At 43.2% G+C, this 27,385-nt stretch overlaps 1 protein-coding gene across 4 annotated transcripts in view; it reads right to left on the bottom strand.

Annotated features, from left to right (window-relative positions):
- Positions 1 to 1,466: 1,466 nt before the first annotated feature.
- cep112 (centrosomal protein 112) overlaps positions 1,467 to 27,385 on the bottom strand; it is a 126,388-nt gene continuing 100,469 nt past the window's right edge. For 3 of the 4 annotated variants that reach the window (XM_053443026.1, XM_053443027.1, XM_053443025.1), the window contains exons 23-27: positions 23,090 to 23,239; positions 10,570 to 10,659; positions 4,253 to 4,354; positions 2,567 to 2,631; positions 1,467 to 1,816 (exon numbers count right to left, since the gene is read on the bottom strand). In XM_053443026.1, coding sequence (XP_053299001.1) covers positions 1,813 to 1,816; positions 2,567 to 2,631; positions 4,253 to 4,354; positions 10,570 to 10,659; positions 23,090 to 23,239 — 411 coding nt within the window. In that variant the 3' untranslated portion in view covers positions 1,467 to 1,812. The remainder of the gene's footprint in view (positions 1,817 to 2,566; positions 2,632 to 4,252; positions 4,355 to 10,569; positions 10,660 to 23,089; positions 23,240 to 27,385) is intronic. The other variant, XM_053443028.1, reaches the window with a different exon arrangement.

Raw genomic sequence — 27,385 nt, 5'->3', positions numbered from 1 at the left:
AGAGAAGGCTATAGTGTTTCGTTTGGAGACAGCGAAACAGGTCACGGACAATGGGAACACATGGAAATGCCTGAACTGCGGGTGTAAAATAAGAGAAAGCAATTCCAGTGCAAGTTAAGTGTAAGGGCCACTTTGAAATCAAATCCGATTTTGGAATTTAATAACAGCTCCAAACTGTTTTCCAGGAAAAAAAAAAAACGTTTTTAAAATGATCAGTATTCGAGGCCACGCATTCTTCACCTACCAGACACACAAATACCAGTGGATGAGGGCTCATTATTCATCCCACTCTCGGTCCACCAAATGTTATTATCGTCATAAAACCCCCCCCACTCCTGGAGGACCCTCACACACTCACCCTCGCAGTTTATGAGGTAAATCAAGCTAAAACCAACACAGTCTAATGCAACAGTGCTGCAATAAATCATCTCTTCATGAAGGTCAGATTTTTTTCAGTTTTTATTCAAACTGTGTTAAAGGTGTTGATTCAACTGGGCTTTGAACTGTGTTTATGTAGAGTTGTCTGTTTTTAACACAGCCTCATTAGCCGTGTCTCCTTTCTGGGACTGCGTCCTTCAGAGGTCCAACTCCAGTTCAACTCTGAACTGGAGGGGACACTAAAACGTGATGGACGTGGCTGGGACACTGGCAGTCAATTCAAATAATCGGGGGAAAATACATTTGATTAATCGAGAAACAAGCTAATGTCATGTTGGCTGGCCATATAACATGCTAACTTGATATTATGCAGATCAACATGGACCGCATCTAACTTTCAAACAACACTGAGGGATCTCCTAATTCTACTTCAGGCTTCACTAACCATTGAGCTCTCAGGACCACCGTAGGATCCTCTAGAGACAGAACACATGCAGCTCGAAAGCATCGCAGACTTCATCATGTAAAACAATCAGTTAAAATCAACAGCTGACACAGTTCAAACCAACAGTGAACGATGAAAGGCCACAGATACAGTTTCTACTGCACAACTGTTGTTTTGGACTACACTAGGTACAAAGGCGTTCCTAACAAACTGCTTACTGAGAGTACTGTGGCCACTTCGTGAACTCCATTGTCTGATTGACTCGGCTCTGGTTTGAGTGGAGCCGTTGGTAAAACACAAAGTGGTGGCAGAGGCAGAACCAGCGGGCCCAAGGACTGTAGTGTTTGGCCAGAGGTTCAAGCAGCGCTCTTTATCTGAACCGACCACAAACCCCCAACTACCATTTACAGTTCAAATGAGGGCTTGGGCAGAAAGGCGATGGTAAATACTGATGGGGGCGATGGGAATTCAAGGTCTTTGACTTTGTGTTAAGTTACAAAGCTAACCTTGGTTAACATGCTTGATGTGGTCGTATAGAAACAAGGGCAACACCGTGAGTTCCCTTATTGAGGGATTAATCATGAGATTTTTGAGGCAGATGAAATCACATGCAAAAATAAAAGAAACGCATGACAACAGAAAGTGATAAAAAAGTCATTTATTAAAATGATGCATTTTGGTGTGATTATGGTAAATTATGTTGTCTATCAAATAACAACAATTTCAGTAATAAAATAAAACAGAACAAAGTTAAGTGTTGAGAACATAAAAATACTCTTTTTACAAAAATACACAGCAAAGGTAGAACATGAGAATTAATAAATATGTTTAGAATTCATGGGAGGCCACAGCATGTGACATTAAAACATGACTGGTCCAGGGGGGTGACGGGCGTGTAAAACACTTGAGAAAGTCAATGATGCTCACACCTGATTGGACGTCTTCTCCTTCATGTCCCGGTGTAGGGCCAGCCTGTGGTTACACCATCGTTACCTGTTTAGTAAAAAGTTTAGTTATTAATTTGTTAAAACATTTGACCAACTTAATTCTACAGATAAACTTTAATTTAAACCAACTGTTTTTGATGGAGTTTGAGATTTCCAGTCACTTTAAGTTGAGAGGTAGAAACAGCTGATTATTAATGTGATAGGTGTGACTGACAGTGTTTACAGGCGTCTGCAGTGATGTGAGCGGCAGCTTCATTTGACGGAGCCTCTTATCACTGCACAACTTTAGATGCTTTTAAAAAAAGAAGAAGACACAAATGGCTCTTACAGTGATGACAACGAGGCAAATCAAACAGGACTGACACTCAGACTTAACTGTTGTCAGTAACACACAAGTTTATGGGAATACTGGATGTTCAGTGGCCTCAAGTGCAAATCAAACACAACAGCAAATAAAAAAATATATAAAAAAAAAAAGAAAAGAAAACAACGGCATAACTAAAGGAAAAGGTGCCTGATATCGACAAGGCCTGTCGCTGATTGGAGAAACGCACAGTCCACCTTTTTAAAAGGAAAGAAATGTGTTTTCTGATTCGTCATGTTGTCTGATTTGTCGTTGTGTTCTCAGATTTGCAGTTGTGACTTTTGTCGCTGTAGTTTGCACTCTCACTGGTAGACCTGCAGGGCATTGAGGTGTTCACGTATGTGCACAGTACAGAAGTTCAAACGTCCACATGAACTCTGTACAGGCGTGTTTGCACACATGTTTCTATACAATCTAAACAACCATGCTAACCTCCTGCTGCGACTGGCATTCAGGTCTTCCTGCAGCAAAGACGCTCTCTTCTGGAGGAAGTTAACCTGCAACGTAGACACACAAAGCAAAATAAAGCACTGAGAAATCTTCAAATTGTTTTGAATCTGATTACACAAGTAGGAAGTAGGAAACCGGTGCATCAGAAATATAGAAGTGGGACGTGGAGGAGGAATGATGGCAATTGTGCCGTTGGGTGCCGGGGGTTAGCGAAGAAGAGGAAGGTGAAAGAAAGACCTGGTTGTTGAGTCCAGGGGTCAGGACAACAGGGGTTGGGGGTCAGGAGATTAGGTCAGAGGGGTTAAGGCACAGAGGGACAGAGGGGAGATTATGAGCCAGGTTAGTCGAGGTTAAGAGGCTCCGAGAGGAGGCAGCACCATTCTGCTTCTTGGGGGCTACAAAGCAGAAGTTTATTTATGAAGTGTCTTTGGCTGAAGTGAAAATAAACCCCATCTACATTTACACGGCATCTCCAGCCTGGCAGAGTAATCACGGCCCCAAAAGAATCTGTATTGTTCTGGGACTACCGTACTGGAGCCGAGGGTACATTCCTTTCTGTGGGGGAGACCTCAGGGAAGTTCTAGCATTTCATTTGGCACTTCACAGTCAAGTAAATGCAAAACTCCACCGAAATGTGGTCGGACGCCTGAGACACAGACCCCCCCATGTAAAAAATAATGAACTTTCATGTGCAAAACCGAAGACATGGTCAATGAGAGGAGCGACCACTCGTCATTAATTACATCTTATAAACATATTGGATCACGCCGCTGTGGTCTTTGCACTGAAACAAGATCTTAGCAGACCTATGAGAACGAGGCAGGGGTTCGTGATGAGCCCATTTAACAAAACCTTGTACCCCCGTTACAGAAAACCCTCTTTTGTTTATAGTAGAAACGCTGAGAAAATGAAAGCCCTTTATTGAAATTCATTGTCAAAGTGGGTCGGATGAAGAAAGACACATGGCTCCGAGCAACAACCTGGCGAGATGAGTGTGGTTTTTTGGGGGGGGTGAGTGTGGTTTTGCAGGGGGTGATTTTGTGATCTGATGGATAGAGAAGTAGAGATTAAAGTTTATAAAGAGGATTGGCAGGGAGACGAAAGCAAAGGCTGTGATCGAGTCTTTCACCAAAACCAATACCAAAGATATCTTTAGTCTCGAAACAAATAACTCTGAGATGGGTATTCAGTGTTCGGTTTATGTTTCCGCCGGTTTGGTTGATTAATAGCAGGGGGAAGTGAAAGATAGCTTTAAAAAAAGAGGAAGCAAGATTCCAGAACCGAAACAAGTCTTTGTAGTTGACATGACCACACACTCTGTCAGTTGTCAAAGACTTGTTTGACAACCTACCCAAGCTACATTATCCAATGCTGTGACCGCTTGTAATTAATATAACGTTTTAAATGTATTTTTCATTTCAGCTAGACTTCTTCACGAAGCAGGGATTTACTTCTGTAGGACATGTACAACTTGGATGTTCCTACTGAAGGTACAACAGTAGGAACAACAACACACCGCCCCTTCATTCACTGCTTTCAGACATAGACTGAAGTCCGAACATTTACAAGGAGGAATGTTTTATATTTTCACTAGGTAGATAGTGTTGCATGCCTCTTCTCATCCTGCTTGTATCTGGTTTGTATTTTTTGTAAGCAGCAAGTTCTCACCTGAGCTTTGAGAGAGGTGATGGTGTCTTCCAGTTCCTGTCGGAGCTCCGCTGGCATCAAACCTTTGAGCTTCTCCTGGAACTCCTGACGCACCACAGTCACCTGAGAGGACAGCGGGAAGACAACCAAGCAGAGACAGTTAACCTGAACAGTTCACCAAATGCAATTCATAACTCCAGATCACACACATCAAACGTACACGTCCGTGTCATCCATGCACATATACGAACAAACACAAACTGTCAAGCGAAAGAATAACACTAATCAATTCAATCAGTGCCTCAATATCTAAGTCATATGTGGATATTGTTGCTGAATAAGTGTCTCTGCTGCCCCGTCACATCCAAACTCACATGTGTACACTTTCAAACGCGGCGAACAAATGAACAGCTCCTCTGGAAGAGGCACACTCATTCACACCAGACATTGGGTATCCTCTCTTTATTCATGGCTCAGAGTATTCCCTCGCTCTTCACAGCTCCTTCACATCTCCACAGGGGGTCCGCAGACCGGAACGACTCTCTCTGCACGACGACCCCTACTGGCTGCTAATAACTGCAGCCAGATCTGACACAATGCATTTATGGGCTCTACACAGCTGGGTTTAGAAGAGGACAGGGGCAGGACACATCAAACACGGCAGCAGCTCGCTAGCTCCACTGGGGAGGACCGGAGGAAGTCTGTCTGGGGCTAAATTACACTCCACTAAACCAGAGTCTGATTATAGAAGTTGAAAAGGATTTGGTTAGCGCGGCCCCCCCTTTCACCCACAAACACACATGACTGGATGCGCAGGCGCACACATACACACACACACAGACACACTACCAACATAGAGGCCTGTCTCCATGACTTCAGAGGACATTACATTGCCTTACATTCATTGACTGGAGACTTGTACTAACCTTAACTAATACTTAACCCTAACCCACGATTCACATCCAACCCCTATTAGGACCCCATGGGGTTGACTAGTCCTGGCAAGGTCAGTGCTGGGTTAGGTCTTTAAGAGGAAACAAAAACGGGTAAATGCTGAAATAGAGTTGCTGACTTAATTAATTCTGAGTTTGATGAATAGTTCAACAGACCTGGACGAATCAGCGGGGGCTGTGAAAAGCAACAGTCTTCACCCTCATATTTCAAGGTGTAACCAGGGGAGAGTCGAGCAATTTAACCGACCATAATGTGTTTGACAGAAACAAAGTCCAGCTAACATCAAGAATAACCCCCCCCCCCCCCCCACTTCTCATCAGTCCCCGTCTTTCAAGCGAAGGGTCTATGAATGTGGTGGTGAGGAGGAGGAGGAGGAGGAGGAGGGAGAATGACAGGTTTTCTTAAAATAATTTTCCTGTTGTGGATTTAGCTGATTGTTCTGGCTTTGGCTAATTAATCTTCCTGGGCACAATGAAAGGGGAATTGGGAAGCACTTCAAAGCGAGGCTCAGTATAAATGATCCCAATATGAGGCAGCTCACTTTGTGTCGGCACAGTGTGCAGCAGATTACTCTGCCACAGCTTTGCCAATTTTTTCATCAGGCTCCTTCTGCCCTGCCAGGTCAATAACACAGGGAAGGAGAGAGAGTCCATTGGTTTACAGAAATACGTATTTGACTCGCTGTGTGAGAATGAAGTCAAGGATAATTTGAGAGTGACTTTTTCAAACAAGTGGCAAAAATACGGTTTTCAGAAGCTTTAATTTCAATGTCCAGGAGTTAAAAAATGAGCTGAAGCTACCGGGCTGCAGATTTTTCAAAACGTCTATCTCTATCTATAGAAGCTTCTGTAGTCATAACAAAAATGGCTGGCCAAGACAAAACACACTCCACTACCTCAGACCAAAGCAATAAACAATGGTTGAATAAACACATCCCTTACCAACCACTCTGAATATAAGTCTTAGATTCTTCAAAAGCCAAGCTCCTTAGTTTTGCATTCTTGGTTCATGTATGGTGCAGTCACCGCAGCAATGAGAGATCCGCTCTGCCTAAATTACAAGCTCCTTTGTGGCGATGCTGTCTCCATTTCCCTTCCCATACATTAGAATGGGCAAGGCTGCAGCGGCGTATTCACCGGGACTCTCGGAGAGCAACGGGGACGACTGGATCCGGTACATACAAGTGTGGAGCTGATCAAACTGGACAAGCCATGAACGTTTGCTTTAACATCGGCATTGAGAGAAACCATGAGCTAATGGACTGAGTGATACAATAAGGTTGTGTCTTTCCCAACGACTTCCTGGACAACGTGACCAACCATTCAGACAGGAGAGTATAATAAAATACCCCTTGTATTGGACAGTTGCCTTTGTATTATTGCATCACATATAATGAACATATCCATAAGTATATATCATTAAGCATGTGAGACAGATCTCTGCTCTTGCTGCAAAGTCGTAGACCAAAGCATTTGCAATCACATCTTTTCCCCCAGCATGTCTAACTAAAGCTCAGCCATAGTTTACGATGCAGCGTGTGTGGGTGGAAGCAGCAGCCTTTTTCTGTAACAACACCTCTGTTGTGGAAACGAATGCAAGAGGATGCAAGAGGACGAGGGAATGCACCGATTCAAAATGTCTGACTACGCCGTCGCTCTCCTTCAGTGGTGTTTAAACACAGGAGCATCTCTGAAACTCCCAGAAGATGTCTGCCTCGTTCCCTGAGAGACATTGGTTCGCCTCCTCTTTGTCTCTTCCATGGTCCCTCCTCTCACGTGTCCATTTGTCTCCATGCAAACACACATTATTCTCTTCAACGTCTTTTTGCAGCAAAGACACGTTTGTTTTTCTGACAGGTGGCAGGAGGCATGTGATGGCATCTCGGAAACAAAAAAGCCTCCTCACCATTAGGACAGATGTTGGACGACTTTGAACAATACTGTTGATCAAGCCTTGCATGAGGTTTTGGTCATTGACGGACTCCAGATGAGAGTGAGCACGTGAGAAAAGAGAGGAAGGGAAACACAGGGAAGAAAAGTGAGCTGCGATTTTTCAAAGCAATCAAAAGGGACTTTGACATTCTGGAGAAAAATGAGGTTTCATCTCCACAGCTCTTTTCAAAACGAGATTTTGTTTGTTCCTGATGAAGCAGGATTCTCTAGTTTTGAAGACTGCAAGGAGCTGCAGTCGTTTTCCCCTCCCAGTCATCTTAAAGCGATAACATTTCATCTATATATAGTCTTTAGATTGTGGTTTTGACTTTCCCCTGCGTTTGGTACTGTCGCATGATGTGGTTTTTGACAGCTGCCAGCAGAAAGGAACAAGCCCTCAACACTTTCAACGTTCAAATAAAATTTGTCACATTGTTGGGAAGCTTGATGTATGCTAATGAATTTGGGTTGTGTGTGTGCGTGTGTGTGTGTGTACAGATTTGCGTGGGCCGGTTTGTGGAGTTTGGGGAGGAGTAGCTGCTGGAAAGACATTTTTGATATACCCCCTTGTTCCAAAGTGACAAAAACCTTGTCAGGAACAAGGGTGTACATCAAAAATGACGCCACTCATGAAGTTCGCACCTCCACATTCACAGAGTTGGCACTGCGAGAGTTCACCGAGGGGCGATTTGAATTCAAAAATGCTTTGTTGCGAGTGGGAAAATAAAAAAAGAAATGAGAAAAAAGAAAAAAGACAGGAGATTAGAAGTTGCTACAGATCTCAGGGAAGTTGTTAGAGATGGATTCGTAGCTGCTGATGTAATGTGCCTCAACAAAAACAGCACACAGGAAAATGACTGAATCCACAGAACTTAAGTTCAACTCCTCCGCATCAATACTGAAAATTAATTTTTTTTATCCAACCGAGTTCCCGGTGCTACAGGAGGATACATCTTTAAAACGAGTACAGTTCACCGTGCTCGCTGTATCATTACGTATTTATAAAAAGAGCTGTACATTCTGCACAGCTCCTCGAGGAGAACTGAGCCTCACAGTGAGCTGCCGAGCTGCCATTTTACAATAAGGGAGCCTGCGAGGACCCACTAACATTGGGCTTTTTTCTGAAATGGGGATGGATTCAATTTGACAACTCCTATTGGCACTCGTGGAAACATGACACCCAGGTGAACGCGCTAATTTGGCGAGACGTTGAGGTGAGAGAGTTGTTTGTGCGTTCATGACATTGAACATTGCACAACGGGGGAGAAAAACACAGAGTCAAACTCCTCCACTGGCAGTGGAAAGGATTTTGAATGCATTTATTAAGCAGGATTACCCACATTGAAAAGAACCCGCATATATTTGCTAACTGTGGTGTAAAGGAGGAATGAAACTGGAGAAGAAAAACACTAACACCCGCTAACATCAAGCTTTCCTTTTACCTAAACACATTATACATGTAAGATAATGAACAGGAGGTGAATCCTTTTATTCTGAAGTTAGATTGTTACACTGTTTTTCTACATTTTTCATGTGACATATTCTTGAATATAATGTTGTAAATACTACAGCGCATTAGCATCAGGGGTTCTGCAGCTTGATTGATGTCAGCTACATCTTTGTCCCACAAATGCATCTTCTCTGGTTGCCAGAATTTGCTGAGGAGTTTTGCCTATTTATATTTCTTAAGGATGATGAGATGAAGAAAAGGTGGATGGATCTTGTCAAAATGCCCCCCCAACAGCGAGTTGTTTTTCTCGGAGGTTTGATGTTTTCCATGACATTTCTATGATGAATATTCATATGTGTTATGCTCATATAGAAGTGGCGAGGCTCAAGTGTTTCCCAGAACCTGTCCGTCCAACAAGAGATAGTGTTTATCTGGCTGAGTCGATTTAAACGTCTCCACTGCCACTGCCTCTTCTTACTGGGAGGAAGTCACACTTTATGTCAAACCGTTACCTGCTGCACCTCATTAAAAAGCTCTTACTTTAACTGTGCGCGTCACATCTCCAGTCTCACATGTCCTGTCTGTTCAGGCAGCGGTTTCAGCTTTGACTTCACTGAGATTCCTTCATTCTTATCCCTCCATCACTCGCTTCCTGCTTATTTTGTCACAACAACACACTCTGCTATAAATTAGCGAGATGTGTTTGTGGCAGAGAATCAAGAACTGTCAAGTTTCTAAAATTGGTACCAAATGCTTAGTCAGATTCTTGTTTATGGATTCTTTGCTCCATCATATCGCCTGGTTTAAATCATACTGTTGCTGATTTAAACCAGAAAGAAGCATCTTTGGTATCTGTACGAGAAGATCCTGATGGCAGAATAAAAAAAGATCAACATCACAAATACTGGTGGTTCTTGAAAGCTGAAGCGTATTTCAATAAAACACATTTTTCAAGTCATCAAGTGCAGAGTATATTTCACGGCTTCACGATCTTGAATACGAAACATCTTTCACGAATAACAGAGACTTCAAGTGGCCTGTAAATGTTTTAATAATTACAACTTTGGGTCGGTGGTGTCCGCAGCTGTCCGTGTGTGCATCCGCCGGGGAGTGTTATTGAGGATTAAGTCACAGGAAACATTGGGCAGCGCCTCTGGGACTGGGTCAGTGACCAACAGCTCCTAAAAACCACTGACCCTTTCCTGCTGATTTATGACGGCCAGACACTAAGGTGTGTGGCGAGTGTGTGAAGTGTGTACAAGGGTCAGTGGGCGGATCAGAGTGGACACGGGAATGAATGCCTATGGTGTACATACCAGGGTACAAAGAAGAGTCTCCTGTGTGAGCGTAGTCATTAGTGCTTTCTTCTCTGTGTGTGTCAAGGTCAAAACAGAGCCTGATTACAGGGCATTCTGGAGAGCCATGGGGAGTGTGTGTGCATACAGAGGGTTCCCTCTGAACACAGGCGGTGGTGGCATTCCTGGCCCTAGGCGCTGGCTCTTGAAGCCAAATCTCAAGGAATTTGGGAAATGTGCGAGGGGTTATATCTCTGGCTCTGACCAGGAGAATGAGATATGGCAGAGTGATGAGGGGAGGGAAGGAAAGTAGATGAAGAATCTATTTTGTTTGTATTTTGTGGCCCCCTGGAGGGTCTAGTAAGGACAGCAACTAAGGGGTGAGGGGCTTGGGACATGAGGTTTCGGGTGAGCAAAGATGTTGAAGAGTTCAGTTAAGGTATTCAAGAATCCCCAAAAAAGGAAACCAGAATTAATAAGAAAAATTCCTATAGATGTTTTGTGCGAGCGAGAAGCAAAAGAAGTTTGACGAAAAGGCTGAGGGCAGCGGATGGAAAAAAGTTCATGTTGGGCAAGCGGGAGTGATGCAACGCTAATGGTGAGCAGCAAATGAGTTTGAGTGAGAGGCAGTCAGCCTCTCTTGCACATGCCTGACAACCATGAAAAAGAGAGTGGGAGATGGAGTGGGGAACAGAGTGAGCGTATTACCTTCTCTTCAGTCTCCAGCTCTTTGCTAAGCAGCTTCTTCTCTGAGCAGTGCAGCTGCCTCTGAAGACTTTCCACCTTTTCCTGCAGAGCCTGGGGAAAGGGAGAGAGAGGCAGTGCTGTCAGCTGACTGACGGGGAAAAAGGTAACTCGAGATCTGTGTAGTGTGAGTGACCCAAAGTAGAATACACACATCTACACTTTCATTTGCACAGGGAAGACACACAGGCTGACTCGGAATGAGAGACTGATCCAAACCATTCAATAAAAAAACAAGATAAGCCATTCGAGACACAAAAAGATGTCAGGGAGCAGAGATACAGCCTGTGATTAGTTATCATGCGTTCAAGGGCTAATAATGAAATCATGATAGAAATTACTGGGAAGCATCCCTCATTAGGACAAAACTTATTTCAAGACAAGGACACACAAGAAGAGCTTCTGACTCGTGGAATTAATAAAAACTCTCTTGGCTTTTGTGAAGAAGCATTTGCGTAAGGATCATCATTTCTGTGAAGGCAATTTAAAAGACCCATTGTATCATTTAGTGGATAAGGACCCTTCTCTATGTGGCCCACTATCTCCGTTGATCAAACTTCCAGCTAAGGTTGCAATAGAAAATGTAGCTTTACTAGAATCAGGCAAGAAAGAAGAAAAACAAAAGAAAGTGCACTGTAGGTTTGAGTGAGTGTGAGTATGGCAGTTTTTCCCCTTTCTGCCCGTAAGTGATAGCAGTGGAAAGAAAGGAGCAGTTCCTGTCTGTGACACAGAACCAGATGTTTTGAGTGCACATGTGGACACTTCGTTTTTGGTTAGTCTGCATGAACAGCAGAGTGACACACACACACACACGCACACACACCTTATCATAAAAAATAGACATTCAGTCAAACTTCCACACACGCAACCACCATCAAGCGTGAGGGCCACTGTCTAGCATCAATATCCTCTCTGTTTCTCCCCAATGGAGTTGATTGAAGAGTCCAGGTGTTGCCTTGTTGATTCTCAGAGCTGAAGGAAACCCAGTCCAGGTGACAGCCATGACCGCCTGATCTACAACCCACTGCACTGATGTAAATCACACACTGAGTGTTAGGCTTCAGGGCCAAGATGAACTTCAGGGTTGCAAGAGCCTCGGACTAAAAAAGGAAGGAAGCGGCAACAGAAAAAGAAAACTGTGGTGGACAGTTGGACGGTCAGGAGATATAGAGCTCGATACAGTAGATCGTACATTATATTTCTCCTTTTTTGACATGTAATGATTTTTCTTTTAATAATTTCTAACCTCCGCATTGCACCTCGAGATGAATCAACCACCCGAACTGCACTGACACAGGTAAATTCACTTTTTCCCTCGCAGTGATGGATTTCTCGATCAACACATATAACTGGACTGTTGTGATCCGGGGGCGCAGCGAGGTCAGTTTCAGATCTGCAACATGAAAGGCAGCTGGTCTCCAGCATGCTGATCCTATTAATCAGGCTATTTCTCAGGCAGTCACGATCCTATTACAGCCCACATCTCCATCCAATGGGCCCTGTTGCCTTCGATTTCATCATTTCATTTTGTTTATTGGTGAATCAAAGGCTCGACAACCCTGGAAAAGCACTTGTTGTGGAGCTCGCACCATTTACGCACGTTTACAGATTGTAGTGGTCAAGGCGTGTGAGAGTGAGGTTTTTTCATTCTTTTTTATTTGTTTGGATCAAATGTCTTAGAGGCTTCAACCAAAACGCAGCTCGTTCACTTTGAATGGGGGTGACGATATGAATGACCAAACTGTGATTCTGTTGCGTCACATTGCTGGTGCTGTGTACGGCAGAAGTTATGCAGAGATCAAATGTTCATGCTGCAATGGAAATGTGTATAATGCGAAAGAGCTCGGCAGCTGGCTAACCTGGTTTGTGGCTACCTGGTCGTTGATGTATTTCCTGTTTACTTCTCTTCACAATTGCATTGATAACTAGCATGGGACGTTAGCATGAAAGTTGACTTGGATGATAGCAGACATGTTTACAAAGACACCTATATTTTGATATTAACCCGAGAAATGCTTTGCCATGTTAATAGTATTTTCTGACGTTAGCTGCACTATATAGACATGTTTACAGCAGAATCACGTTATAACGTCCTATTTGAGTTTTCACTGTAATTTGCAGCATCGACATACGGCTGTTACCAACTGCTTGAAGACACGACTCTACTTGACTCTGGGTTCCAGTGTAAACAAGTAGAAACACGAGATATAGACATGAATTATGATCAACCTATACATGTAAACAGGAGAATGAATGGAATAGCAACTCATGTACATAACATAATAAAAATAATGTCTTTCAGAAGAAGGTCTACAGTAGGAATATTGCCGTCCATGTTAACGTAGTCAGCGCCACAGAAAGTGATCTACAGACTGTAAAGTTTTCTGGGATAAATCTTGGATTGTTGGGTTTATTGAATAAAAAATCATAAACCAATGAGCACAACAACATTACACTGATGATAGAGATTATTTCTTGTTGAGCGTCTATGGAATATATAGTAGGCCTTTCCATCAGTTACTTACTTTTAACCTAATGTCATCTATTCTGTTAGGCAGCAGCACAGCTAATGATGAAGATGAGAGACCCCAGCAAACCAACCCTGACTTTCTAAACCGCCGCTTCTGATTCACTGCATTGTGACACAGCCTTTCTGGACCAGGTCTTCTGGGAAGCGAGGCTGACTTGGTGTGCCTCACCACTGACGTGTTTCTCCCTTTCATGTGGGTTCTGTATCTGATGTGCTCAAAACAACTCTGAGGAAAGGAGTTCAGCACTTGTCACTTCATTAATAGAAATATATTGGATGATCTGCTGACGAATAGAAGCTGTTGATGAGTCAGAAAGGACCACGGAAATATTTAGTCATTATCGCTGTCTGGCTTGGTGGTCACATTACATGATATTTAGGGCTGGGCTTATAGGCACACAGCAATAGATATGAATCTGACAGAAAAATGTGAATTAATGTAAAAGATACTGCAGACAGGTGCTAACATCTGTCCTGTGCAAACCTGGGGGCAAACTTCTCAAACGATAATTAATTTGTACATTTATATCGCTTTCAGAGGTAATTTTTAAAATAGCTTATAGGTGAATATAAGTATGGACACTTACTATTTTCTAAATTCAACTTCCTGACTGCCTCAGATTAACACTTACATACACACAAAATCCAGGATGTTTCTATAGCATTGAGTGTGTAAAGGTGTGTGTATAGGGGATCAAGCTTAAGTGTTTCCAGATGCTAAGGGTGATATGGTCTTTATCAGCCGTGAAGACTGGGATCATTGAGAACGGGCGAGGAGGAGGGGGACATCAGATTTCCTTAGAGACAGATGGGGAGAGGGGAGAGAATGAAAGAGAAAGCTGCATGAGGGAGAAAAACCCAAAACAAAATGGAAAGACAAAGGCCTGTGAAGAGGAGACAGAAATATGACAACATCAGAAAAAAGAGAAGAGAAAGTTCAGAAATAACCGAATGAGCAACAGCAAGATACTGATGAGGAGGAGGAGGAGGAGGGTGACATGAAGGAGAAAGAAAACACATGGCCACAGTGAAGAGATGGGGGCAGCAGTGCACCTCTGCTACACAGTCCCACAGTCGAGAGCTGCAAGGCCCCTCTCACCTCTCCATCAGCAATGTGCCTTTCATTCCAAAGTTTTGCTCAAAGGATTAGCGAGGCACACGCGCACACAAGCACCAACAAACACAACGCTCAGAGCGATCCATGCAGGTATAGGCATGCATTAATATTAACAGCAAAAGTTCTAAAAATGTGAGTGCTACACTCAGTCAAATGAGTGTGCGATTGTAGTGTTGTATGCGCACACACACACACACACACACACACACACACACACACACACACACACACACACACACACACACACACACACACACACACACACACACACACACACACACACACACACACACACACACACACACACACACACACACACACAAATCCCTGAGTCATCTTTCCTGGGTGGTCCTCGTGCTCAGATAAGGGAAGCATGTTTCCCTAGGGTGAAGTTAAAGCAACAGAGGGCAGGAAAAAAGCAAAGAAGGAAGGAGGGAGGGAAGAGTGGGAGGAGGAAAAAAGGCCAGGGGCCTCTTTAAACTTGGTGTTTTGTTAGGAGCCGAGCTGCTCTTCATGTGCGGCGGGGCCTTCTATTTGCAGCGTGCTGTCAGAAGTTTCTCCCAAAGTCTGGATTAAAGAGATCCTCTAATGACACTGAGGCTGGACGACTTCAGAAAGCAGCAAAAACCTCACACTGCACCGCCTCCAGCCAAGGACACACATGCACACACACACTGACAAGCAAAGGGCTAAGAACAGATACATACACATGGTGCACAAAGCACATAGACATATAAGCAAAGACACAGTACGCGGACTGCGCCCCCACACACACCAGCTTTAGTAGAACAAGGCAGAGTGTGTATGTATGTCTACTGATCTAATAGTAAATAATAAAGGAGGTGCTAACCTCAAGGAGAGATGGATGGCCAGAGAGATGAGCACAGACTCTCTTTTATCTGCACTTTTATCAAAGGATTGTGGGAAAGGTAAAAAAGTGAGTGTAAGAGAAGCTGGAGGAGGAGGAGGAGGAGGAGAGAGGTCTCCCTCCTGAGGTGTTAGAGAAGAGAAACTTTTGCTTTTGCTTTGCTGTCTGCCAGTCAGTGTGCAGGAATAAAAAGACGTGCTTTAGCAAGTCGACCAGGACAGCCCCTGTGAAAGATATCACTGATATTGGTATGAACTGACTTGCTTTCAGCACTTTGATGCTTCTCAGCCCTTTTCCCAGAGTTGATTCCAAACTGAAAGTGGAAGATACTGCGATGTAGTTTACCTCCTGTGAATGGCAAATAGAACAGTAATCCTGTCTGTTGCAGTGTGTGCACACATGGCGGCACAGTTATGGAGGAACCTTCGCTAGTACTCATGAAAATAGTAAGAAGACAATTGCTGCAGTAATGAAGACATGTTGCAACTGAGCTATGCCCACAGGGGGAACACACTGTTCTCTATCTTTCCGACTCTGTCTCTTTCAGCTGCTGAGACCTAAAGTAGAAAGAGAATAGGAAACAACTCTGTAATGTGCACCATATGCCGAGTGCATGTGTTTACGTGAGGGCTTACATACATATATTCTGTGTATCAAATAGAATATCGTTTAATTGATGCTAAGTTTAGCTAAGTTGCAACTCTTGACAAAGTGTTGTAAAAGATACAAGAGATCACAGTTTTCATCCAACATCGAATGTTCAGATAAACATTCACTTAAGTTGCTACAGATACGATGAGCAGGCAACAGTATGCGTCTATAAACAACTTTAGCTGAGATTATTTGACAAAATAAGATGAAGTTAGTTTTCCATACTGTTGACCAGAGCATAACTGTAGTTTAAATAAATCAAATAAAAAAGGTGGTACTGATTTCAAGTAAAACGCGGGATTTTAATCATAGACTTTATATTGAGATGGATTACAGGACTTCTCCCCAAAAGTGTAGCCGAGGTGTCTCAATCTCCCCCTGATGGCTGGCTGCAGTATAGGTCATTAACCACCTCCACCATGTTAGCAGATGGGACATGTGCCAAACTAAAAAGTCAAAGTACACGTCAAATTCTTTTTAACAAAGATTATTATTGTTATTTTAAGTAGTTCTTATCACGCTGATATTCAAATTTGGTTTCAAATAGTTATTTGATGCTATAAAAATAGGTGGGAAACATCATGATTGACGGTTGAGACTGACTCACAGATGTATTGGTGGGACCATGATACTGTGGCTCTTTCCCCCTGTCGCTACACCACAGACTCTGGTTGTAAATGTGCAAGACGGCAGAGCTCGTACCCAAAATATTTTAGCTTAATAGAGGAGACATGTCGTCCATCTTTACATACAGCCTAGGATATTAACAGAATAACTATCACTGTCTGATTGTGAATGAGCTGCTTGGAGTGCTGAACATGATGAAAACTACTACCCAACACTACAGAGATTATGTGGATTAGTTGTCCAACTGTATTAAAACTATATATTTTTTACTTTCTATGGGATTCATCAAACAGGGCAGCAGGACATATAAGGCAATTATGTGGCTTGTGGTTTAATGAGTAATTTCCGTTTGTTGTCCTTGAATGGAGTCTGTCCTCTATGAGCTGTTCTACTTCCCACGTTCCCTCGTAGCATCCTGGAATGTTATCTCTCTCCTGCTTCCACCTCCTCTGATATGTGGATCAAACACTGCCGGGAATCAGCCCACAGCCGGAAAAGTCATCAATCAGCCAACACAATGCACACACAATACACGCAAGCCAGCGCACTCAAATATTTACGTGGACATGAAGGCATATGGGTGCTTATACAGACACATGAAGACAATACGAGATAAAGAGAGAGGGGGAGCTTTACCTTCACACATACTTATACAGATACTAAGGCTACATCCGTACTATTACATTTTAATTTAAAGAAATGCATTAACTCTGCTACCACATACTCCAGAGTGTTTGGAGCCACTTAAATGGAGAAGTTTGAAATTGGAGTATGGACAGGTATTAAAACAAAATGTTAGCGTGGACAGATATCGTTTTAGTTAAAAAGACACAATTTTCAAATAAAAATATAGCAGTATGGATGCAGCCTAAATTACATAATTGTTAATATAAAATACAAAACAGGCCTAAAATTAGAGTTGGAGCACAGTCTTAATGACAACTCCTCAAACCCTCTTAGATTTATGAGCACCATGGCCACTCAAGTGTAGCCAGACTTCTACAAAATGCAGTTGGGGCATAGCTGAGCAGCCACGCTGGGTTTGTAACATTACACTAGACTTCAAACTTTAGAAGTCACACAAGTGAGAGCACACAATGGCAAAAATCTATTAACTGCCTGCTAAGTTTGGGTTCAAGACACTTAATTGGATGGAGACGGCATGTTAAGGAAAGTCTGAAAGCTGCACTAAGCAAATTAAGTAAATAACTGAACAACTTCTTTACATGTCAGGGTTTTTGTACAAATTGTCCACTTACACATTGAGCAAATATACAAATACAAAGCATCAAAGGCACAGTAATGTTATCCTCTCTTCTTAACACTTTGTAAAAGTCCATTAATAAGTCTGCTAACAGCTATTTGAAGTACTGTAGGTAAATCTATTTGAATTGTTAATGCTCAACGTCGTCAACGTTCGAGAGGGAAGTGAAGTAACAGAGCTTTTCCTTCACTCAACAACCATGGCATAAGTGCTCTTTAGCAAGGCACCAAGACAACTGACCGAAAGAGTTTAGCAGTAACATGCTTCCATATTCCGGGAAGCCATGAGAAACATTTCTTGATATACCTAAAAAAGTAGTCCTCACGGACAGAATAAAAAGAAAGTGACGGAAACACAGATGGCTTAACATCAATAAACAAATGCTAGTTCAAGGTTGACATGAAGAACGTGGACACGTGTTGAAGGACATGAACAGACCCACGAACAAAGAGGACAAACATACACACAACGATTGAAGCAACTCTTTGCCTCTGCAGCAGAGGGTATCCAGCACACCTGTTCTTGATCCACTGCTGCCATTCCTTCCCACAGGCAAAGTCATCCTTTCAACCCCCTCAGAAACTAATGCATATATAACTACAGAACTACAGACAAACTGCAGCTGCTACAACTCAGGCCAGTTGAATGCGTGCATGTTTGTGTGGCTGTGTGTGCGCTCTCCGGCAACTTGTCCCTTGTTAATGGTTCGCATGCATAAAAGCAAAGCATCGGGATCACATGGACGACATCTAAATGTGACAAAGATATACACCCCACATTGTACTGTGCACAAAAAACCAGTGCAGCATGTATTCACTCTGATCCTCAAACAGAGCAAGACAATGGTCACTGTGGTCACTGTTGCATTATGTAATGTGTCTGCTGTCACTTCACCAAGAGGACACTGCAACAGGACCTTCCCTTTAACTAGCACCAGAAGTTACTGCGGTATGGGCCACAGATCCAAGGTGTGTAACGCCTGTCTGTCCGTCTATGCTTGTGTGTTTGAGTGCATGTGTGTGAAAACACAGGGTGTGTGTGGGTTTTTGTAGAGACAAGGGCACTAACTCAAAGCCATGTTTGTGGGCGAGTTTGAGGGACAGAAAGATACAGATAAATACTTAGTGAGGAGAAAATATGAGAGAATGTAGGCCCATGTATAAGAATGAGACATGAACAATATGTTAAAGGTGTGTGTGCGTGCGTGCTTGTGAGTGCGCGCACGGCAACATTCTGCAGGCAGAGACAGGAAGCACTGCTGTGGGGAGCAGGAACAGCGGTGCTGATCAAAGCCCAGGCGGGTGACACTATGGGCGGAGTGCCATTGTTTATTCACCAGCCACCTCTCCCTTTTGGCAGGGTGAGGTGAGCATGTGTGCTTGTGACTGTGTGTGTGGAGACAGACAGAGTTTGAGACAGAAAGAGTTGGAAGATACCGACTTCTACAGAGAGGGTTTGTGTGTGTGAGAGAGAGAGAGAGAGAGGGAGGGAGAGAGAGAGAGAACGACAGAGAAAAGGAGAGAGAGAGAGAGAGAGAGAGAGGAGAGACACGTGTGTGTGTGTGTGTCTTTGTACCTTTCTCTTGGCAGGCTAATGTGGGCTTGAGGTCTGTCAGATTTGGCAGCTGCACATTTCAGGGAAGTGCACACGCACACTCATTCATACAGCCTCGCACACTCAACATGCACACACTGACAAATATGCATCCATGCCTGTGCATATTGCTACACAAACGCACACACCATGCACTCAAGTAATTCCAATAACTTCACTATTAATCTCGAACCCTTGTGTCTCATCAAAGACAAATGAAAAAATCCATCCACAAATGGAGAAACTTGACGAGGTACTACAAGTACAGAAACAGATGACATCAGGAAGTGAACACTAACCCAACTGCTGGCTACGTACCAGCCCACTACACTGGCTTCCTCTATATTGGTTTCCATTTCCCTTATCTGATATGAATAGACTGGACAGATGAAAGCAAGTACGATGCTTTCATCTTGCTTTCACCTTCCACGGTCCTTTGACACCGGCCCGCTTCCAATGCATTAAAGCTGCCCACTCGTGCATTGATAACTGTTAGGAGATAATTGGTAACCTAAATATAGCTGGATCAGAAATAGTGTCCCTCTAACGACTGTGACCACAGCTCCATAAGAGAGATCATTCATAAGAAACAAAGGCAGGAAGTAAGGTTAAACACTGGAGGGGGAGTTTTACCACAGAGTTCAAAGGGGCTTAAAGACAGAGATACCAACTTGGGTTCAGAAAGTGCGTTTGTATTACATGCAGTTATTTGTTTCAGTTTTATATTAAATCCTAAATTGATCTTTAGTTTCACATAAGGTCAAAACGACAAATGATATTTAGTCGATTTGATACTCAAGCAGAGCAGAACAACATGCTCCCACACACGCCACACAAATATCCTACTCCACCTAAACATCACTTACACAGAAAAAACACCCAGATAATGAGCATACTTAACTGTACTACCGTTGTTCTAAAAAAAGGGGTTTACGAGATACAAAGGTCTCTGCAGTGAACAACCACATTTAAGAAGTCACGAGTACAGTAGAGCCACAGAAGGAGCTAAATTCAGGCTGGAAATGGCAGAACACGGCTGGTGAGGAGGAAAGAAAACAAGAGAATCTGATTCGGTGCAGCATGCATTCAAAACAACTGTTTTGGGATTATCCCAATTCAAATGCGCAGCTAACTTTGATGTTATTTTTCTTCCCCTCCCATTGTCTGAAGCCCCTCGCTCTCCTCATAATCCGAGCCCTTTGAAGTGAGCAGCATGGAAACAATGTCAGCAGGCGACACACTCCCTCTGATGGCCCGCTGACAGCTCTCCGCCATCTCTGTCTTTCTTTCCTTTCTCTCTCTCTGCCCCTTTCTTCTCTCGTCCCTCTGTTTGACTCCATCCATTCTTTGCCTCTTCTCCCCGTCTTTTCTCTAATTGTTTACGATCTCAAACTTCTCCTTACGCCAACTCCATCTTGTTTCTTTCTTTCTTTTTTGGTCTCTTTATTTGCTGATTGATCGAACTTACCTAGCTCTCCCCCACTGATTATCTTCTAACGCTCATGTCTGGCCTTTAATAGGCAATTCAACCACTAATTGGACTCTCATTAGCGGGTGGCTAATACAGCAGGGATCATATTAATGAGGACACAGATAATGGAAACTGAAAGCTTCTGTCTGATCCCAACACATACGCAGAGGCCTGTGTACTACAAGAGGGGAGCCTGTTTGCGTATGTGTGTGTGTGTGTGTTGTGTCACGGTACAGTTAGATTACAAGCCACACAGCTACAATATGAGCATGTGAAGCCAAGAACAGCGTCTTCCTTAATGTGACAATCAGGAACCCTCTGGAGTAAACAAGGGATGAATTGTTGTGAAATGTGCCTTTAAGTGTACAGTGTGTAACCGCATCATAGAATAATGTTTTTGTCTTCCATTTAGATAGCAAACACTGAGAAGGAATAAGTAACTACTGTTTCCATTGAAACAGGAATAAAGAATTCTTTATAATAATTGCCCATGACTGAATATCAGTTGATTTTTGTTTTGTAATATTGTGTAACTGAAGTATAAAAAAGCAAACAGCTAGTCATCTGCAATGTGTGTGTGTGTTTAAAGTCCCAATGAAAATATGTGTGTGAAGCTTTGTTGATCCTAATCTGAAGACGGTGCAAGAATTAATGTGTCAGTTTATGAATAAAGTGGCTGTCAGACATGAACTCTGGAAAATGTAAAGAAACTGATGTCCTGACATTTTCCTGAGTTTTGACTTTCGTTTTTGAAGAACGCAGCAGGAGCCTGAGAAGAGCACGCAGGAGGCGGGACATGACGTATAAATTGGTAGTAACAGGGGATATGATATTTCAGACAGTTCCTCTAGTTGTGAGGCAGAGCTCAGAATAGCTATTACAGAGCAAAACTGCCAGCTTTAGGAGAGAAGTCAGGTCTGTGTGTGTGTGTGTGTTAGTGTGTCTGTGTGTGTGTGTGTGGGGGGGGTAAGCTGCTAGGGCCTGGAGGGAGAGGAGATATACAGGGAGGCTCACAAAACCTCACTACTTACTATATGAGGCAGCTGCAACCACAAACAGACAAGGTTGAGTTCGGAAACATGTCTTGATCCCAGACACAACAACTCTTTATTTAGTGAGCCACACCCAATCAACCGACACTGTGTCCCAGTGTGGCTGTTGGGGCAGAAGGCAGATTGAAAGATCCTGTGATTGTGAAAGAGGACTTTGCATGGCGGAGGTTGGGGAAATGAATGAATCATCCACTTTTATTCGCCTGGAGTCTAAATTATTAATTGTCAAACCCTCAAAAAAAACATTTGCATTTCCAGCTCTACATATCAATACCTAAAATTATGCTATAGATGAATTTAAATTACATTCAAAGCAATAAACATGAGTAAAAAATTAAGTTACGCTTAAAAAAGGAGCAGAGCGTAACATTGTATCTGTAAAAGGGAATGACAGAAATGATATAGAGAGGTTCTGACTTGAGAAGTGGGGGGAGGCAGACACAGCACAGGAGCGACTTTAAGACACCATAGAGTTTGTAGCTAGCCATAAAAACGAAAGAGCGCATGCACAAACTGTGACCTTGCTTTAACAAAAGAAAAACGGCCGGTGTCTACTCCATAAAAGTCAAATCCAGACAAGACTTTTTTTTAAGGTTTACTGACACACCCCACCCCCTACAGTTTTTACGTGTAAAGGTTTTGGATTGACACCGCAGAGACCAGGGATAAAGGACAGGAGGTACATAAGACTGCCAAGAGATAAGAAAGACAGACAAAACAAATGCCACCTTGTGGACTCACCAAAGTGAAGTGCGGACGTTGCTAAAGGTACAAGTTTCAAACCCCCCCATTAGTCAGTCGTAAAGTGAAACGAATAGGCAGTTAATCTAAAGCTGCTTTCAGACATGCACTGAAGTTTAAACACTTTTTCTGTTGGGACTGTTTGTAAGGATGTAAATTTCAGGGTCTGTCATTTTTTCCGAAACAGCCCATGTTAGAAAACAGCAAGAAAATGTCCAGAAGATTCATGAACAAGTGAGTGGGCAGGTAAATTATTTTTCTAACACGCAAAAAACTTGAATAAATAAGTTTATCTTATTCACACGTCTCACCAGATTGAGCCATTTGCTTCTACTTTTGTGCTTTTCCACAAAATCACCTCACTGACAATACAGTAATATTGCTCTGGGCATCAAACCTAATACGTTTAGTAAAAATATCCATATTATGTGAAGAGGAGAAGCAGTTTTTATACTCTACTCTATATAAAAGTGGAATATTTTAGCAGAATAATCTAGTTTCGCAAATCAGGATTGCCACTAGATGCAAGTGATATCAAGTGAGTGTTCTCTTAAGTGTCTCTTCGCTGACCTTGTTGACCTGATCGGCTCGGTGAGTTATTGTCCTCCGCTCCTCATCCCATCGGGAGTTGGACTCCTCCAGCTTCCGCTCCATCGCCTGCTGCAGACGAACATCCTCCTCCTTTGAGTCACATACAAGCGTCTGTAGCTCCGCGATGAGCTAAAGGTGAGAGGAACATGAATGTTTTTGATTTATTTTCAATTGATCCTCGTGTGTGTTGAGGATCGAGAACAACTGCCTGCCGGACTGAATATTGTTATGGGCAGTGGCTTATATTTTGTAACGTGTGATGCAATCAAAATGAAAAGAAAACCTGCCGCCAGATGAAGTACAACTGGTGAGGTGTGTGACCAATGCAGAGACTCATGCTGTTTAAAGGGGAAGAAGGTCATTTTCTACAGCTACAAGTTAAAGATGTCACCTAAACACTATTTGTAGATGCTACAATACGATGGTCTTTAACCGCCTCAGGCTACGAGAGAGAAGCTACAGGCTTTGCTCAGAGAACCCTGTGTGTTCCCTACTTCAGTTACTGCAGGACACTCGACTCAGACAGGTGTGTGGGACAAAAATAGGTTTGTTAGAAAAGACTGAAAATCCTGTTTTGTAGAGGAAGATTAAACCAAGTAAAGACCACATGATTTTATCTCCCTGGGCAGGTCTCAATCTACCTGGGTGGGCTGTGAAACACTGTCATGGATTTGGATGGCAGTAACAACCTCCTTAAAACACTGCTCTTCCCCGAGTCTCATGTCTTTTTTGAGACGAGACAGAAGACAGAGCGAGCTGAGAAAAAGAGAAAGGGGAGGCAAAAAAAAAAAAATAGACAGGAAGGAAAAAACAACTTCCTTTTTGAAGAGCAGAGTGACTTTGTGTTGGTGAACTTGCGGTGCACACTAAGATGAAAAGGAACTGCCTCAGCTTTGAAATCCTCCAGTCAAAATTAACATTCTATTTAAGCCACTGTCAGGGAAAGGCAGAGGAAAGATGAGAGACAGTAAAAGAGAGAGGGAGAGGAAGGCAGAGAGGGGGAGAGAAGAAGGGGGTGTAGGGGTGCTGCTGCTAGCTTTGGGCTGGATAGATAATTGTTTACTGCGTTCAAACGCTGGAGGACTAGCCCTGCTGGAAACTGCACGTTGTATGGGAGTATGGGAGTTAGGATGGAGCGGGTCGACGAGAGAGAGTGAGAGGGACAGTGTGAGAGAGTGAGAGGGAGAGAGAGAGGGAGAGAGAGATTAGGCTTATTTTGTCAGTGGGAAAGCCACATGAAAAGAACAAATGGCACATTATTATGGGAACATCATTTCTGGGCATAATAATTACTTTGCAATTTGGAGTCCCTGCATCTGCTGGTCTTCGGCCACGGGGCGGTGGTGGCACTCTCAACTACACAACTCAGCTGCCTGTGTTGTGATTCCTGTGTACCCACCACTACACCTTTCTCTGTGTGATCGCCAGCCAGGCCTTTTTAGTCACTAATGGTCTGGTGAGACTTGTCTATTTTCCCAGCCTGCTAGCATATCTGTTTAGGGCTGAAGGCTGCCTTACTTCTCCATGAACCTGAGCCTAAGCACAACACAGAGGTGGGGGAAATTTCTCGATTCTTATATTCGTTGCAAGAAAAGTTATCGAAAATATCTGGAGCAACTGACTCGGATATTTACATTCATATATACAGCCCCTCCAGAAAATGTCAAGAAAATATCCAGACTTTAGTGCACGTCTGAAAGCAGCTCTGGTCTCAGTTTGCTTCTTGTCTATTCTTTGCTCTCACACAGTATTTTAACACAGCTGAATTCCTGATAAAGCTGTTCTCATCCATGTTTTCTGTAGTAAGGGATAGTGACTGAAACTCGGCCCATTATGACGACATGTTCGCCAGCACTTACTTTCGAGCCATGTCCGACATGCTGCTCTGCTAAAATACAGATTATATAACCGCGACATCCGATCAAAAGACCATACACAGAAGTTAAAGACAACAGCTGTTCAGAGATTTCAGCTATATGTACTTGTAAAACGATCACTCGGAGGGAAAGCTGGAGGCAGCAGAAGATCTTTTATATTTTGTCTCGTCAAACAGCCCTCAACCTCCATCTGCTTAACAAACTGCTGCTCAGCAACTTACTCAACAAGAGTAGACACTAGACACGGATTTGTGTGACTCGCTTCCTGCGGAAAGGAGCTAATGTTTGTCCACAATGTTGTAAGATTTGACCGCAGATGCTAAATTGAGTCAGTGAATGTAGACGCTCCTCATCCCCATGGCATGATGGAAAGAACAGCAAATGGGTCATCCCTCACCGTATTGAATAAGTCTGGATTATAGCAACTTTAACATTGATCAATAAAGATAAAAATCCATATTTGAACAGTGATGGCAATATAATACAATATAAGGACTGAGATTGTATCAAAAGGATTAGTTCCTGTAACCGGTTTGGTGAAAAGATGCCTAAGAGACATGTAAACACTGTAGAACTAAATAACCAGTGTTGTGCTGAAATAAACGAGATGTATTTGCATATTGATTGAACTTCAACCTTTTTTTCCCCCAGAACATGGTCCTTCTCATGCACTGTGCCTCCTGTGACAAATGCCTTCCACCTCCCACCTACTCCCACGAGGACGGTCAGGGATAAAGTAATGATCTCCCACCAGCACCACTGCTACCACCCACTGTACCCTGATCATTAAATGGGGAAAGAGAGCAGCCCTGTTCAGTTCACAGGTCACCCAGGAGGACCACTCACAGCTAGACGCTTAACACAGAGGATTGGATTGGAGAGACACTAATTAGGAGAGCCTGCCTGTGTGTGTGTGTGTGTGTGTGTGTGTGTGTGTGTGTGTGTGTGTGTGTGTGTGTGTGTGTGTGTGTGTGTGTGTGTGTGTGTGTGTGAATAAGAGAGGCAGTGGAAGAGAGACAAAGCAAAGAGGTAAGTGCAAGTGAGAGGGATGTGTGTGTGCATGCACGTAAACATATACTCTTACGTGGTGCGTCTCCAGTCCCCTCAGGATAATGTATGGCATGGTATGTTTTTAATTGGGCTATTAGCCATGCAGTTGAGCTCAAGAGCGATGCCCCCTGTCAGACACTGAGGGGTTAACAACTGGGGTTAGCCTTTGAGGTTCAGAGGCCTCTTGTTTACATTTGACTGAGTTGCCCCAAGGGGTAGGCAACAAAGGTCCCCCCGTTCCACCTTTACCTTTTAAAACAAAGCCGTCCAAGCCCATGACAAATAACCTGCATTAATCACACATATTAACATGTTTGCACAAAAACCCACACCTCCAGCATCAGCCTCTGTATAACAACCCACTTCACCAGAGGTGTTGAATTCTGCACACAGAGACTTTTCTTTAATGTCAGAGAGTGTTGTTTGTTGAGCCTGTGCCAGCTTTCTGTCCCTAAAACAGGGAGAGTAGGATTAGTCACTTGTTGCTGTCTGTGGCGGCGCACCGCACTGGGCAAATCGGGCAAACATGGCTGAACTTTCACACAGCGTTCAACTTCCTTTGAAGTCAAAGCATTGTGTAACCTAATAAGCTACCGTTTTCTCACAACATCTGCGCGTCAACCCCGCTTTCAACTCAGCGCCTCTGCCAGCCAACCCAAAATGGGGGGATTTAAAGAGAAGAAAGAAAGAAAAACAACAAAGCCCCCTCTTTGGGTAACGAGGTGCAATTAGGGCCAAATGATTGTGATATTTTAATCTGCTAGAAGACGACTCTTTTCTTTTATATTGTAAACACTACTCCGGGTGTTTTGGATCCTTTAAACCGACGAGGTTAGAGCCACCTGAACTTTTGAGACCCAGTGTGTCTCCTGGTTGGAAGTTATATTCCTGGCTGGAGTGAAGAAATAATGTTAAACATATGGCCCTCGAACAGAAATATTTGGAAGTGTGCCCGGGCAGTGCTCTGACAGGAAGAAGTTATTGAGGCAGTTGATAGAGAATGAAGGGGTGGAGAAAACATACAAATGTTTGCAAGTGTGAGAAATATAATTCAGTTTCTTTTGAGGTGGATATACACTTCGGCTTCAAGATGTTGCACAGGCTAATTGTGCAGGATCAGTAGCTCCAATCATAACTGATCCAAACAGCTAAAGCGATCACACAGAGAGGCGAGCTTCTGGAGATTCTAAGAGAAAATTCTCCTTTTGACTAATTCTTCTCCAAGTTGCTAGCAAAGCTTTTCCCAGTGCAAACGTCCCATTATCACTGATATTAATTAGTGCACGACATGGACGGTTGATAAACGACACACTGATCAAGTCTGAAGTGATTCCATGGACAAAATTAT

Source organism: Pleuronectes platessa, chromosome 16, assembly GCF_947347685.1.
Source record: "Pleuronectes platessa chromosome 16, fPlePla1.1, whole genome shotgun sequence".
Taxonomy (NCBI): domain Eukaryota; kingdom Metazoa; phylum Chordata; class Actinopteri; order Pleuronectiformes; family Pleuronectidae; genus Pleuronectes; species Pleuronectes platessa.
Note: the sequence above shows the minus strand (reverse complement) of the source record. Positions and strands in the feature narration are given on the sequence as shown.